At 43.0% G+C, this 16,739-nt stretch overlaps 1 protein-coding gene across 1 annotated transcript in view; it reads right to left on the bottom strand.

Annotated features, from left to right (window-relative positions):
* Positions 1-16,739, bottom strand: part of LOC124593934 — a 278,695-nt gene that overhangs the window by 42,850 nt on the left and 219,106 nt on the right. Inside the window, exon 6 of the mRNA XM_047132283.1 lies at positions 15,216-15,581. Coding sequence (XP_046988239.1) covers positions 15,216-15,581 — 366 coding nt within the window. The remainder of the gene's footprint in view (positions 1-15,215; positions 15,582-16,739) is intronic.

Genomic DNA, 16,739 nt, shown 5'->3' with positions numbered 1-16,739 from the left:
AAATAAAATTAATGAATTAACTATATGCATAGATGAATTAGAGTCTTCAAACCCAGCTGACATAATCTGCCTCTCTGAACATCATGTGACCACTGGTATAGAACTTTTAAGTGTTACAGGGTTTAGGTTAGCATCTCACTTTTGTAGATCAGAAATGGAGAAAGGAGGAGTTGCCACATTCATCAGGAACTGTCATAAATTTAAGAACATAGACATTCATAAATTTTGCCTAGAACAGCATATGGAAGCATGTGCAACAGAATTAGATTTTCACAAAAAATCTTTCATAATATTAAGTGTATATCGAGCACCTGCAGGTAACTTTAATCTGTTTGTAAACCACCTTGAAGCTGTACTGGCCCATTTAATAACCAAAAACAAAGAAATAGTGGTTGCTGGTGATTTCAATGTAGATTTCCTTAAAGACTCTCCGAATAAGAACTTATTTGAGTTAGTAACACTATCATTCAACTTAATTCCCACAGTAAAGTTCCCCACTAGGATAGCCACTTGCTCACAAACAGCCATTGATAATATCTTTATAGAAAAGTCCAATGAACAAAATTATATTACAAAACCAATAGCCAATGGCCTCTCAGACCATGACATGCAGTTCCTTCTGTTAAATGTTAATACTGAACAGGATATAAAATCTGTTAAATCTGAGCTCAAGAGGGTAATCAGTAAGCCAAAAATTGATTATTTTAGGACACTCCTCAGAGACATTCACTGGACTGATGTTTACAGTGCTCATGGCATGAATGAAAAATATAACATTTTTGCTAATAAAGTGCTTACCTTATTTGAACACTGCTTTCCCCCAAAACTTACCAAGGTTAGAGGAAAATCTACAAAGAAGCCATGGATTACTCGAGGAATAAGGGTATCTTGTAAAACAAAAAGAAAACTGTATCTGTCAATCCGAAACATTTCCAATGTTGATGCTATAGCACATTATAAGAAATACTGCAAAATATTAAAGACTGTAATATGGATGTCAAAGCAAATATATTACAAGGAAAAGATAGTCATATCAGATAACAAAATAAAGACAATATGGGATATAGTGAAGGAGGAGACCGGTAGGACCAGACATGAAGAGGAACAAATAGCATTAAGAGTAAATGATACATTGGTGACAGATGTGTATAGTGTTGCAGAACTTTTTAACAAACATTTTATAACTGTTACTGAAAAGATGGGGTTGTCAGGTTCGGTAGATGCTGCTATGGATTACCTTAGACCAGACATTTCAAGTAATTTCCATAATATGAATTTGACCCTCACTACCCCAACAGAAATAATGTCCATCATAAAATCTTTAAAATCAAAAACATCTAGTGGGTATGATGAAATATCAACAAAGTTAATTAAAGAATGTGATTCTGAGCTAAGTAACATATTAAGCTATCTGTGTAACCAGTCGTTTATCAGTGGAATATTTCCTGAATGGCTGAAATATGCTGAAGTTAAGCCACTGTTTAAGAAGGGAGATAAAGAAATAGCATCAAATTTCCGTCCAATTTCACTGTTACCAGCATTCTCAAAAATTTTCGAAAAAGTAATGTACTGTCGTCTTTATAACCATCTTATCTCAAATAACATACTGTCAAAGTCACAGTTTGGATTTCTAAAAGGTTCTGATATTGAGAAGGCTATCTTCACTTACAGTGAAAATGTGCTTAATTCATTAGACAAAAAATTGCAGGCAACTGGTATATTTTGTGATCTATCAAAGGCATTTGACTGTGTAAATCACAATATCCTTTTAAGTAAACTAGAATATTATAGTGTAACAGGAAATGCTGCAAAATGGTTCAAATCTTATATCTCTGGCAGGAAACAAAGGGTGTTATTAGGAAAGAGCTTGATACATGTCTATCAGGCATCATCCAACTGGGAACTAATTACATGTGGGGTCCCACAAGGTTCCATTTTGGGGCCCTTACTTTTTCTTGTGTATATCAATGACCTTTCATCAGTAACATTACCAGATGCCAAGTTTGTTTTGTTTGCCGATGATACAAACATTGCAATAAATAGCAAATCAAGTGTAGTCTTAGAAAGATCAGCCAATAAAATATTTGTGGACATTAATCACTGGTTCCTAGCCAATTCTTTGTCACTAAACTTTGAAAAAACACACTACATGCAGTTCAGAACTTGTAAGGGGTGTCCCAAGAGTATATGTCTAACATATGATGACAAGAAGATAGAAGAAGTGGACAGTGTTAAATTCTTGGGATTACAGCTTGATAATAAATTCAATTGGGAGGAGCACACCACAGAACTGCTGAAGCGTCTTAACAAATCTCTGTTTGCAATGGGAATTTTGTCAGATGTAGGGGATATAAAAATGAAAAAGCTGGCATACTATGCTTACTTTCATTCCATAATGTCATATGGGATTATTTTTTGGGGTAATTCATCAAGCCAAGCTAAAGTTTTCCAGGCACAAAAACGTGCAGTAAGAATTATATGTGGTGTGAACTCAAGAACATCCTGCAGAAGCCTATTTAGGGAACTAGGGATACTAACTACAGCTTCCCAGTATATTTATTCCTTAATGAAATTTGTCATTAAAAATATATCACTTTTTCAAACCAACAGCTCAATTCATGGAATCAATACTAGAAATAAGAATAATCTTCACAAGAATTTAAAGTCACTTAGTCTTGTACAAAAAGGTGTGCATTATTCAGGAACACACATTTTCAATAACTTGCCAGCAGCCATAAAAAGCTTAACAACCAATGAAATTCAGTTTAAGAGAAGCCTAAAGGATTTATTGGTGGCCAACTCCTTCTACTCCATTGATGAATTTCTTAGTAAAACCAACTGATTTGTATATAAGTACAACATAACTTCTGCACAATTTCAGTGCAGTAATGTGTTCACTGAAAATTTGTGTGTGTGTGTGTGTGTGTGTGTGTGTGTGTGTGTGTGTGTAAGTATAATCTAACTTCTGCACCATTTCAGTGCAGTAATGTGTTCATTGTAAATAAGTATTACAGTAGTTGTATTACATGTTTATTACCTTATAAATAAATAAAAAAACGTTTTTTATTTTAAATTCAGTGCATTAGTATTTGTAAAATGACTCTTAGTGTTCATTAAAAATGACGATCATTCCACTTGGGACCTGTGGAATGGTACATTACTTTATTTGTTTTAGTTGTAAATATTTGTCATGTATTGTTGTTTTTCTGACATGTTCCACATCCAGGAGGACCTCCTCACTACGGATCAATTGGAATGAAAGTAAATCTAATCTAATCTAATCTAATCTAAAAGATGGAGAAAATATAAAATAAAAAATAATTGTATCGCTGCTCAGGTAAGTGCTACAAGAATGTACGCCACATGAAAAGATAAAACATTAAAAAATATTTTCATATAAAAGAAATTATTTTCAATTTAACCTGTTCAACAACTGAAACTTTAATTTAAACTAACTGGGATTTAAGACAAGTTAAATGGATAACAACAATGAGAAGTAGGAACAGTAACCCGCAGAAAGGTAGTATCTCCGTCTTTAGGACACAAATTTACAAGAAAAGAGCTATCTATGAAGAAGCACTTAGTTATGGGAAATGCCATGTTGTCATCCCACTTTGCCGGTCCATGAACCAAATTTGTGTAAACCCTTGCTAAGAACTGCCGCTGTAATTGTTTTCTTGGGAATGGCCACTTGTACAGGTATACATCCGGAAGAAAGTGTGTTATTTACAATCTCCTCATCGACTGAAGTACCTGGTGTGGGCGATGTAGATCAAACGTGTTTCACTCAGAAAACAGTGTTATTTACCGACATAATTGTGCTTATTAAACGTTTCTCACCACTCTTCGTACGTTATAGTTTTTGTATTACTCTCTCAGATATTATTGTATGGCGACAAGGAATTCAGTACATTTCTATTTCACAGTCTTTGCTACACATTGAGACCCGTTGTGAAGATATAGCCATTAGTGATAGGTAAATTTGTCCTTTTTTCATTTCTTTCGCTTTCTTAGACTACGTATTCATATCTTTGATGGTGCAGGACAGCAGTGTTTGGTAATAATGTTAAAAAAGTAACAGCAATTGACACTTTTTTCTATAATGGATAAACCTTTTTCCTTATTATTACTTAAATATAGAAAGACTTTAAACTTTTTTTTTCTACCTGCATTTGTGATACCAACAGAGATGTGAGGAACTGCTATGCACATCGTAGACATGAAAGCGCAGAGAGCGATATCGAAAGTAACAGTTGAGCAGCGATAAACAGTGAGGGAGTGTCAATTAGTGTGTGTGTGTGTGTGTGTGTGTGTGTGTGTGTGTGTGCAGCAATATGGAGAGACGCGCGTTGTTGATTTGAGGTGCAAAAACTTGCCAAGACAATGAATCTGGAACTGAATGATAGAGATTAGAATTACCGTCGCAATGCGTAATGAAATATGAAGTGGTAATTAGGAAAAGGAAGATCGTGCGATATGATTATTACTAAATGCACTGTGTCTCAACCGGTGCTGAGAAAGCTTACGCGAGTAGACATTTTAGTTATTGCTACAGTGTGGCTGAAACTGCTTTTGCATTTAAGTGCATCGCGAGAGCCCAGGCTTAATAAAACTGTATTATATGTTTGCCTTCTTAATGAACAGCCAAATGTTTCAAGCCGTAACTAAGGAGATAAACATAATTACAGCTGCGGATCAGGTGCAAGAACGCTTTTACTGACCATGAATTTCCGATTTCGGCAGTCATGTGTAAACGTGATAGGCAATTATATCGCGGTCTGAGACCATAACGAACGGTGTACGAAGTACTGAAACGAGAATTTAATGTGTAGAACGTGTAAGAAACGTCCACATGCTAAACTTGTGGACTGTCACCAACAATCACGTGCATTCAACCAGTGGCCTGTTAAACGTCACTGCAGATGACTTCCCAGTATAAGCGAGGAGAGACGTTACCAGCATACTTCGCCGTGGAAATACGACAAACGGAGCTGCTGTAATAATTTTATCTGAAACATCACAAGCCGCCGCCATCATCTCAAAACGCCGACAAGACTCTCCAACTATGAACATCAATCTGCATTGTTATGCGCTCTCTCCAGATAAAGACTAAGAGATTTCAGCAGTTCAGATTGTAAATTGTTCATTTCATTACAAAGGTATTTTCTTTCTTATCCTTTCCTTAACTTTTGCTACGTGAATAAAATAGCTGGAAGTGAACTATTAACTTTCCGTGCAGTTTTGTTGACCCACCAATAGTTGTAAGTATTTTTCTTTTGCTTGAACTATATCTTTCTTTGAAATTATTGTGTGCCTCCTGAGGGGATGTGTTACAAATGCGTGTGCAGTGTTAGTTTCAAAGTGAGTTTGCATAGGGCATACTTGAATGTGTGATGGGGTCGCACGCGTAAATCGCGACGTCTGCCATTAGTTTCTGAGCTTCGACCAGCAGAATTAAAGCAGCTTGTTCGCTATTGGTCTAAGCTTAGCGGCGAGGGCAAATTGAATGCGATAGCTATCAAAGCTGTCAAATCAGACATGTTATGTTTACATTGTGCTTAGTCATGTTACCATTCTTTCACGAGTAATAACTTGGTTGTTGATATTACAGAGCTAAGTGAACAGATGTATAGTCTAATCCTACAGTATTTACAGAATTAGTAACAGAACTGTGTGTGATTTACATAATTTAGTGACTAGGTGGAACCCCATTATCCATATGCACACAATTCGTAAGTATAACGAGTACTTCGTTATTTCTAACAAATCCTCGAATAAATAGTATAAACACACGGTCTGTAATCTCGCGAAGCACACCCCTGAGAACCGTTTTCTCCACACTGTGAACTTGGTAAACACGTTATTCCAAGAACCGAACGTCGTAGCCTTCAGATTCTTATTTTTGTGAAGTATTAGTTCATGACAAGAAGCATATCTGTAACTCCACAGTTTGCACAGAACATTTAAAACGTTGATCTTGGTAAATCTTCTCTTCTCTGTACCGATTTGGTACCCTTGACGTTACTGCTTCCTGTTATAATAGTTTACATCGAGAACCTATTGATCTGTACGTACATTAAGTTCACGGTGTCATTACACTATGAAACTACTCCACTTAGCAAACAATTTACTCCACTGTCCTAATATCGTAATTCTTAACTCTGTTTTGTGACATGGAAGTCCACGACAGAAAGCTCTTTAACACATTTTACTTCACGGTCCGTGAGGTGCATCAAAAACAGTCCGTGATGTGCACCGCAAACACAGTCTAAAAACTGCCGCACCAACACGCCATACCGTCCATCATGCGCGACAGTAATCAGTCTGGACTCCTCTCCAGACACAATTGTCACCGTTACATCCAGCGACCTCTCGATACGTTTTAAAGCTCGACCCCTCTCGCAGAATAATATGTGGATTACATTGTTTTAAACAATAAAGTGAAATTACAGTTTTACAGTAATATGCAAATTTATGCACGAAAAAGTATTTTGAAGATGTAGGAGCAGAAAATGAAGAACAACAGTCTGTGAGGACTCAACGAATTACATCTCTTCCCGGAGGCCAGAATCATATCGTTGACATCGGCAGCAACGGGTGACGTGAAGTCTTTGGTTTTGGCAGTCACAATTAGCTTGTTTACATGTATGGATGTTCTTTGTAACTGTGCTTAAATGAACAACGAAGTATTTCGCGTACTTAGCACCCACTGTAATTTGTTGTTGTTGTGGTTTTCACTACAGAGACTGGTTTGATGCAGCTCTCCACGCTACTCTCTCCTGTGCAAGCTTCTTCATCTCCCAGTACCTACTGCAACCTACATCCTTCTGAATCTGTTTAGTGTATTCATCCCTTGGTCTCCCTCTACGATTTTTACCCTCCACGCTGCCCTCCAATACCAAATTGATGATCCTTTGATACCTCAGAATATGCCCTACCAAACGATCCCTTCTTCTAGTCAAGTTGTGCCACAAATTTCTCTTCTCTCCAGTTCTATTCAATACTTGCTCCCCGTCTAATCTTCAGCATTCTTCTGTAGCACCATATTTCGAAAGCTTCTATTCTCTTCTTGTCCAAACTATTTATCGCCTACGTTTCACTTTCATACATGGCTACACTCCATACAAATACTTTCAGAATCTATACTCGATGTTAACAAATTTCTCTTATTCAGAAATGCTTTCATTGACATTGTCGATCTACATTTTATATCCTCCCTAGTTCGACCATCATCAGTTACTTTGCTCCCCAAATAGCAAAACTCACTTACTACTTTAAGCGTCTCATTTCCTAATCTAATTCCAGCAGCATCACCCGATTTAATTCGACTACATTCCATTATCTTCGTTTTGTTTTTGTTGATGTTCATCTTATATCCTCCTTTTAAGACACTGTCCATTTCATTCAGCTACTCTTCCGGATCCTTTGCTGTCTCTGACAGAATTACAATATCATCGGTGCAGCTCAAAGCTTTTATTTCTTCTACATGGATTTTAATTCCTACTCCGAATTTTTCTTTTGTTTCCTTTACTGCTTACTCAATATACCGATTGAATAACATCGGTGATAGGCTACAAACCTGTCTCACTCCCTTCCCAACCACTGCCTCCCTTTCATGCCCCTCGACTCTTATAACTGCCGTCTGGTTTCTTTACAAATTGTAAATAGCCTTTCGCTCCCTGTATTTTACCCCTGCCAGCTTCAGAATTTGAAAGAGAATATTCCAGTCAACATTGTCAAAAGCTTTCTCTAAGTCTACAAATGCTAGAAACGTAGGTTTGCCTTTCCTTAATCTATTTGCTAAGATAAGACATGGGGTCAGTATTGCCTCACGTGTTCCAACATTTCTACGGAATCCAAACTGATATTCCCCGAGGTCGGCTTCTACCAGTTTTTCCATTCGTCTGTAAACAATTCGTGTTAGTATTTCGCAGCCGTGGCTTATTAAACTGATAGTTCGGTAATTTTCACATCTGTCAACACCAGCTTTCTTTGGGATTGGAATAATTATATTCTTCTTGAAGTCTGAGGGTATTTCGCCTGTCTCATACATCTTGCTTACTAGATGGTAGAGTTTTGTTAGGCCTGGCTCTTCCAAGGCTGTCAGTAGTTCTAATGGAATGTTGTTTACTCCAGGGGCCTTGTTTCGACTTAGGTCTTTCAGCAGTATCATATCTCCCATTTCATCTTAATCTACACTCTCTTCCATTTCTACAATATTGTCCTCAAGAACATCGCCCTTATATAGACCCTATAAAGGTCTCTTTAATTTTCCTGTAGGCAGTATCTATCTTACCCCTAGTGAGATAAGTCTCTACATCCTTACATTTGTCCTCTAGCCATCCGCGCCTAGCCATTTTGCAGTTCCTGTCGATCTCATTTTTGAGACTTTTGTATTCCTTTTTGCCTGCTTCATTTACTGCATTTTTATATTTTCTCCTTTCATCAGTTAAAGTCAATATGTCTTTTGTTACCCAAGGATTTCTATTAGCCCTTTTCTTTTTACCTACTTGATCCTCTGCTGTCTTCACTATTTCATCTCTCAAAGCTACCCATTACTCTTCTACTGTATTTCGTTCCCCCATTCTTGTCAATCGTTCCCTAATGATCTCCCTGAAGCTCTCCACAACCTCTGGTTCTTTCAGTTTATCCAGGTCCCATCTCCTCGTGTTCCCGCCTTTTTACAGTTTCTTCAGTTTTGCAGTGTAATTTATGCTCCGTATTCGTCACACTTACCGTGGAACCATATTTGGTGACCCTCCACTACCGCGTCGCGCCGTATTTTCACGTCCGTAACAGTGCTACGATAGTGCAGCCATTACCGGCACTTCGTCGAAACCGACGACGGCACCACTGCATCATCGTATTTTGTGCCGCGTTACGATACTGAATATTCGCGTGCTCCGCAAAATGCAGTAATGAAATCTGAAACAACGACACATCAGACCATTGATCTGTCGGGGAACAATGCCGACGTGCACAATGAAAAATGGAGCCCCGCCGTCACTCCGTCTCGTCTTTTTAGTACGCCCATGGTTTATCAACCTTTTTCCCTTCCCTTGCTCCGGCGTCCACGAACAGGCGAACTGTGCAAATGAATGGACTCGTTATCTTACAGAGTGATTCACACACAGTGAACAGTGTCGTTTCTGCCTGCTTCCAACAAAAAATCTTTCCATTGAGTTTGGTTCCGGTTCTGTTCGTACGACTTTACAGGCGTCTACTGAGCAATCAAGCCCACCTTCACGAATAGAGTCGTCACGTGCACGGCACCCACGCCGCACCTGTGATCTTGTCAACACCTTACGTGCAAAACAATGTGCCACATACTGACTGTATTGTTTCGAGTGCTCACCCCGCGTCTTCAGCGTCGCGTGCACCCGCAGTTCTACCGCCTGACACACACCACGACGCGCAGTCTCACGAACTATTTTCCATCGACGTAGCTATCGCGTCGACCACGCCACATGTGCTCGTGTTCCTTCCATCCGTACAGCACCAGGTCATGTCGTTACAGCAACTGTCCGCGGATGACGTCGCTACTGCGCCAAATGGGCCGCGAGTGCCCGCATTTCCTCCAGCCGCACCTCAGCACATCATACAACAGCACGGACGTTCAGCTAACGATGTTGCTGCCAGGTCTACAGCCCGGTGTGGCGATTCGCAGGCCGCGCTCTCACTATACTCTGTTCCACGCCCACACCAATAGAATTACCCGACTATCGTCTAAATTTTAAACCCCCACTGCTCAGTGCTGGTCACCCTGCCGTGTGGTTTTCCCTGTGTGAATGTATCGTGGTGGCCACGGCTTTATCGACGACAATGCTAAGTTCGTCACTCTACTCAGCCACCTCGGTGCGCAAGCCGAACTGATCAGTGATATCTTTCTTTCTACTCCTGCCGTCAACAAGTACGAGGCAGCTGTTACTTCAACGCCTTCCACGTACTCCGAAGTAGCAATTTCAGCATGTCGTATACGACGAGACGCTGGCGAAAAGACGCCTTCCCAACTTTGGCGCCGCCTTAGAACACAATCGGACGTAAATCTCATGCCCGACCGCACCCCGTGGACCCTACGGCTAGACAAACTGCAACCATTAGTGCAACTCGCCGTGATGTCGCATGGACACGACCTCTTGGACTCTACGTTACGGCTCACCGATAGGATCCACACCATCGGGCAGCATTGGTGAAGCATTATTTACGTGGGAAACAGTACCAAAGTTGCCGGTTCACTGCCGCCTTGCCACACACGCAGCCAAGACGCAGCTAAGGCTGCCCAACCCCATCCAACTCCGCCTGAGTTGCCGACGCCACCTGCTGCGCGGGACAATGACCTCCGCCATGTTGACAAACAGGCTCGGCAGACAACTTTTTCACCATTTTCCGTGAGGAGCGATTGGCAGTTCGGGGCGTTGGGGGCGGGCGCGTGGCGTCGCCGCCATAACCTCCTCCTGCTGCTGGCAGGGTCAAGGGTTCAGCCGGCGCGAGAAGGTAGCACGGTGGCCGGCTCGATTGCACCACTACTAGGACGTGCCCTAGTGCCGATTGGCCATCTCCTCGCGCCAGCTGCTGTTGTGGCCCTGGCAGCAGCAGCACATTGACGTGGAGCGTGCGGGACGTTCAGATACAACTAAAAAGGTTGGTTTCATTTGAAAAGATAGAATGAATAACTCAGTCAGTATGAAAAACACCACAGGATTGTGTTGACTGTTTTCATTCGCTTGCTCCCACAGATCGATTTCACTCAAAGGAAATGACTATAATAATCCAATTGATACACGAAGCTACCACTGGCTGATTCGCTTGTTTCCATTCGGTTGCTCCCATAGAATGAATAATTCAACCAGTAAGTAAAGCTAGAACCGAATCAGTCGATTGTTTTCCAACAACCGACTGAATCTATCGTTTTTATTCTGTTGTTCCCAGCACTACCTAAAGGCGCGCTCGTGTGCCACAATGAAGCGTGGGCTGAGGCCCTCCCGTGGGTGCTACTAGGAGCCCGTGCTGCCTACAAGCAAGGCCTAAATGCCTCCCTCATGGAGCTCTTGTACGGAGAGACCCTCTCCCCACAAGCCAACGTTGTCACTCCAACCACTGCTTTGCAGGACTCTGAACTGCTGGGCCTGGATTCGCCTGTCCATCGGGGCACATCCACCTTCTGCGCATCCCTCCTCCTCCCCCCATCCCTCCCCCCATTCCACATTCCGAGTTTTTGGCACGTCGTCGACAGTTCCTGTCTCTCTATATCTCTCCATGTCCGAACAATATCGCTTTGGTTCACTCCGAGACGCCTGGACACTTCCCTTGTTGAGAGCTCTTCCTGGCACAAAGTAACAATGCGGACGCAATCGAACCGCGGTATTGACCGTCTAGGCATGGTTGAACTACAGAAAACACGAGCCGTGTACCTCGTTCCTGGTGGAATGACTGGAACTGATCGGCTGTCGGACCCCCTCCGTCTAATAGGCGATGCTCATGCATGGATTTTTACATCTCTGGATGGGTTTATTGACATCTCTGAACAGTGAAAGGGACTGTGTCTGTGTTACAATATCCACAGCGAACGTCCAACTTCGGGAGTTCTGGGAACCAGGGTGATGCAAAACTTTTTTTCATGTGTTTACTTCTCGTATGAAAGCTAGCAATAGCGCTGCCAGGTGTCAGAGATCTTACGCCACCTCGGCTCGCTGTCAACAGCAACCAGTTCTCTGTGTTTAGTTTGCACTTCACTGTTCAGTTTCACCAGTAGGTACTAATCATTTTCTACAAGATCGGCTTCCCAACTGTTCTGCTGCATTTATATGCGTGATTTCCCTCTCGTCACTACACGTCTTCCTGACTCAAATGTCACAAAAATCTTAGTTCTGTCCAAGAGAATATAAGGTTTCACTTTAAGAGATTCTGGTGGTGCCTAAAGTACACCTGTGGCAAAACACAATAAATACCTTCACTGCATGATAACCATAGTGATGTTACTGATGACAGTGTCACTAAGGTAGAATTAGTAAACATTGAATTCCGAAATTCCTTCACCTAGAACGAAGAGGGAAATGTTCCGTAATTTGAGTCGAGAACAGCTGCCAACGTGAGAAACTTAAAAGTCGATATCCTCGGTGTAGTGAAGCAGCTTAAATCACTTAATAAAGGCAAGTATTCCAGTCCAAAATGTATACCACTAGGTCCCTTTCAGGGTATGCTGATACTCTAGCTCCATACTTGGCACACACAACCGCTCGTTCGCCGAAAGATCCATACCTAAAGACTGGAAATTACAAAAGTCACACCGATACCCAAGATAGAAAATATGAGTCATCCACTGAGTTACAGACCCATATCACGAACGTCGATTTGCAGTAGGGTTTTGGAACACTCACTGTGCTCGAACTTTAAGACTTATCTCGTAGAAAACGATTTATTGACAAATAGCCAACACGGAGTCAGAAAATATCGTTTTTATGAAAGCTACCTCTTTATTCTCGCGAAGTAATGAGTTCTATCAACAGGGGATGTGAAGCAGATTTCATATTTTTAGATTTTCATAAGGCTTTTGGCAGTTTTAATCAAACTGCAGGACTAACGGAGTAGTATCTCAGTTGTGTGATTGGATTCGTGATATCCTGTCAGAAAGGAATAGAAAAGCAACTGGAATCACTCAATAGAGGAAAGTCCACTGGACCTGACGGGATACCAATTCGATTCTACACAGAGTACGCGAAAGAACTTGCCCCCCTTCTAACAGCCGTGTACCGCAAGTCTCTAGAGGAACGGAGGGTTCCAAATGATTGGAAAAGAGCACAGATAGTCCCAGTCTTCAAGAAGGGTCGTCGAGCAGATGCGCAAAACTATAGACCTATGTCTCTTACGTCGATCTCTTGTAGAATTTTAGAACATGTTTTTTGCTCGCGTATCATGTCATTTCTGGAAACCCAGAATCTACTATGTAGGAATCAACATGGATTCCGGAAACAGCGATCGTGTGAGACCCAACTCGCCTTATTTGTTCATGAGACCCAGAAAATATTAGATACAGGCTCCCAGGTAGATGCTATTTTTCTTGACTTCCGGAAGGCGTTCGATACAGTTCCGCACTGTCGCCTGATAAACAAAGTAAGAGCCTACGGAATATCAGACCAGCTGTGTGGCTGGATTGAAGAGTTTTTAGCAAACAGAACACAGCATGTTGTTATCAATGGAGAGACGTCTACAGACGTTAAAGTAACCTCTGGCGTGCCACAGGGGAGTGTTATGGGACCATTGCTTTTCACAATATATATAAATGACTTAGTAGATAGTGTCGGAAGTTCCATGCGGCTTTTCGCGGATGATGCTGTAGTATACAGAGAAGTTGCAGCATTAGAAAATTGTAGCGAAATGCAGGAAGATCTGCAGCGGATAGGCACTTGGTGCAGGGAGTGGCAACTGACCCTTAACATAGACAAATGTAATGTATTGCGAATACATAGAAAGAAGGATCCTTTATTGTATGATTATATGATAGCGGAACAAACACTGGTAGCAGTTACTTCTGTAAAATATCTGGGAGTATGCGTGCGGAACGATTTGAAGTGGAATGATCATATAAAATTAATTGTTGGTAAGGCGGGTACCAGGTTGAGATTCATTGGGAGAATGCTTAGAAAATGTAGTCCATCAACAAAGGAGGTGGCTTACAAAACACTCGTTCGACCTATACTTGAGTATTGCTCATCAGTGTGGGATCCGTACCAGGTCGGGTTGACGGAAGAGATTGAGAAGATCCAAAGAAGAGCGGCGCGTTTCGTTACCGGGTTATTTGGTAACCGTGATAGCGTTACGGAGATGTTTAATAAACTCAAGTGGCAGACTCTGCAAGAGAGGCGCTCTGCATCGCGGTGTAACTTGCTCGCCAGGTTTCGAGAGGGTGCGTTTCTGGATGAGGTATCGAATATATTGCTTCCCCCTACTTATACCTCCCGAGATCACGAATGTAAAATTAGAGAGATTAGAGCGCGCACGGAGGCTTTCAGACAGTCGTTCTTCCCGCGAACCATACGCGACTGGAACAGGAAAGGGAGGTAATGACAGTGGCACGTAAAGTGCCCTCCGCCACACACCGTTGGGTGGCTTGCGGAGTATCAATGTAGATGTAGATGTAGAAGGTAAAAGTTCATAGTAACTGACGGAAAGTCCCCAATTGAGAACGTTTCGAGCATTATGGGGAGGGCCTTGCTACCAGCTCGGGATTTTGACGATGTGATGCGCCAATTGGACAGAATTTGGCACGATATCCCTCAGTGGGACATCCAACAACTCTGTCAAAAAAATGGTTCAAATGGCTCTGAGCACTATGGGACTCAACTGCTGAGGTCATTAGTCCCCTAGAACTTAGAACTAGTTAAACCTAACTAACCTAAGGACATCACAAACATCCATGCCCGAGGCAGGATTCGAACCTGCGACCGTAGCGGTCTTGCGGTTCCAGACTGCAGCGCCTTTAACCGCACGGCCACTTCGGCCGGCTAACAACTCTGTCAATCAATGGTAAGCCGTATAGTATAACTGCTTGTATAAGGGCCAGAAGTGGAGCAACGCGTTATTGAGTTGCTCACTTTGTGAATAAATCATCCAATTTTTTTCTGAAATTGCAATCACCTTTTTGTCTTTCCATGTGCGTCACAACTACCGATTAACGCCCATTGGGAAAATTCCTTCATGGTGCGTAGTTTTTTTTTTGAGTGTACTTTCAAAGTAGTCCAGATGAAACCGGTTCTTGATTCAAATTCTGGGATATTTACTGCATCTTCATTGGGTAGGAATTATACAAAACCTTGATTAGTAACTTTACTTTAGTCGTGCTGTCGTCAGTAATACTGTCGTTGCTTTTATATACTGAAGGTGCTCATTGTGTCTTCACTGCTGTACTTTACGTACGACCAAAACCATTTTGCATTTTCGTATGTGTTTTGACCATAGCCTCTCCTGTAAGAATACGCGACGCTCCTGCTTCAACTTCCTGGACACAGCATGAAACGGAGTGGCAGAATCGCTCTATCTCGAGTTATGCCATACGCAAACTTTGCTGCTGTTTAGCGACGACACATTTCTGTGTAGTATTCAAACTTAACTACTCCGATTGTGTCCAAGAAAGGGTAAAATCCGAATCAAATGATTATTCCTCTAGAGCGCTGTTCTAGCGCTGTGTGTAGAGTGTGAGACAGGTGCGCTGCACTCACCCAGCGCGAGCGGCGGCGTGCGGAAGCTGTCGCAGAGACTGCAGTTGGAGGGCTGCAGCGCGGCGCGCTCGCCGCCGTCACAGAGGCTGCAGTTGGGCAGCAGGGAGGGCTCGCCGCCGCCGGCCTGCAGGGCGCGCACGCTGAACCTGACGGCGCCGCCGCCCCCGGACGCCTCCCCCAGAGGCAGCGCCAGCGACGCCTGCGACGCCGGCACCGCGCGCGACTCCACCTGCCGGCCGTCCACCAGCGTCACGACGCTGTAGTAGAGGCCCTCCGCGGCCGATGGCAGCGGTGGCGGGGACCAGTGCACGTGCGCCGTGGGCAGCGAAGACACCTCCACGTACGAAAACGGCAGCAGCGGCTCATCTGGGGACCAGTGAATGGCACACAGTACAGAAAGAGGCCGGATGGAAATTCTCTCTGCTACAAAGCCCCGTTATACTGGAGAAAATCGAAACAAACACAAGTGAACGAGCACTTGCAGACAGTTCGCTTTCTGTCAAGTGCCATTCACTGTCACTGGAAGCACCAGAAAACGACAGAAAATGAGTATCGATACGCGCGAGTAGCGCTGGTCACCGTGCAAATTTTCCGGCCTCCAGTTGGAGAGCAAGAATTGGGCGCTGAAGTACACAACTGGCCATTAAATTGCTACACCACGAAGATGACGTCCTACAGACGTGAAATTTAACCGACAGGAAGAAGATGCTGTGATACGCAAATGATTAGCTTTTCAGAGCATTCACACAAGGTTGGCGCCGGTGGCGACACCTATAACGCGCTGACATGAGGAAAGTTTCCAACCGATTTCTCATACACAAACAGCAGTAGACCGGCGTTGCCTGGTGAAACGTTGTTGTGATGCCTCGTGTAAGGAGGAGAAATGCCTACCATCACGTTTCCGACATTGATAAAGGTCGGATTGTAGCATAACGCGATTGCGATTTATCGTATCGCTACATTGCTTCTCGCGTTGGTCGAGATCCAATGACTGTTAGTAGAATATGGAATCGGTGGGTTCAGGACGGTAATACGGAACGCCGTGCTGGATCTCAACTGCCTCGTATCACTAGCAATCGAAATGACAGGCATCTTATCCGCATGGCTGTAACGGATCGTGCAGCCACGTCTCGATCCCTGAGTCAACAGATGGGGACGTTTGCAAGACAACAACCATCTGCACGAACAGTTCGACGACGTTTGCAGCAGCATGGACTTTCAGCTCGGAGACTGTGGCTGCGGTTACCCTTGACGCTGCATCACAGACAGGAGCGCCTGGGATGGTGTACTCAACAACGAACCTGGGTGCACGAATGGCAAAACGTCATTATTTCGGATGAACCCAGGTTCTGTTTACAGCATAATGATTGCCACATCCGTGTATGGCGACATCGCGGTGAACGCACATTGGAAGCGTGTGTTCGTTATCGCCATACTGGCATATCACCGGGCATGATGGTATGGGGTGCCATTGGTTACACGTCTCGGTCACCTTTTGTTCGCATTGACGGCACTTTGAACAGT

The sequence above is a fragment of the Schistocerca americana genome, chromosome 2, assembly GCF_021461395.2.
Source record: "Schistocerca americana isolate TAMUIC-IGC-003095 chromosome 2, iqSchAmer2.1, whole genome shotgun sequence".
Classification (NCBI taxonomy): Eukaryota; Metazoa; Arthropoda; class Insecta; order Orthoptera; family Acrididae; genus Schistocerca; species Schistocerca americana.
The sequence above is the reverse complement of the archived record's forward strand: the minus strand, read 5'-3'. Positions and strand labels throughout refer to the sequence as shown.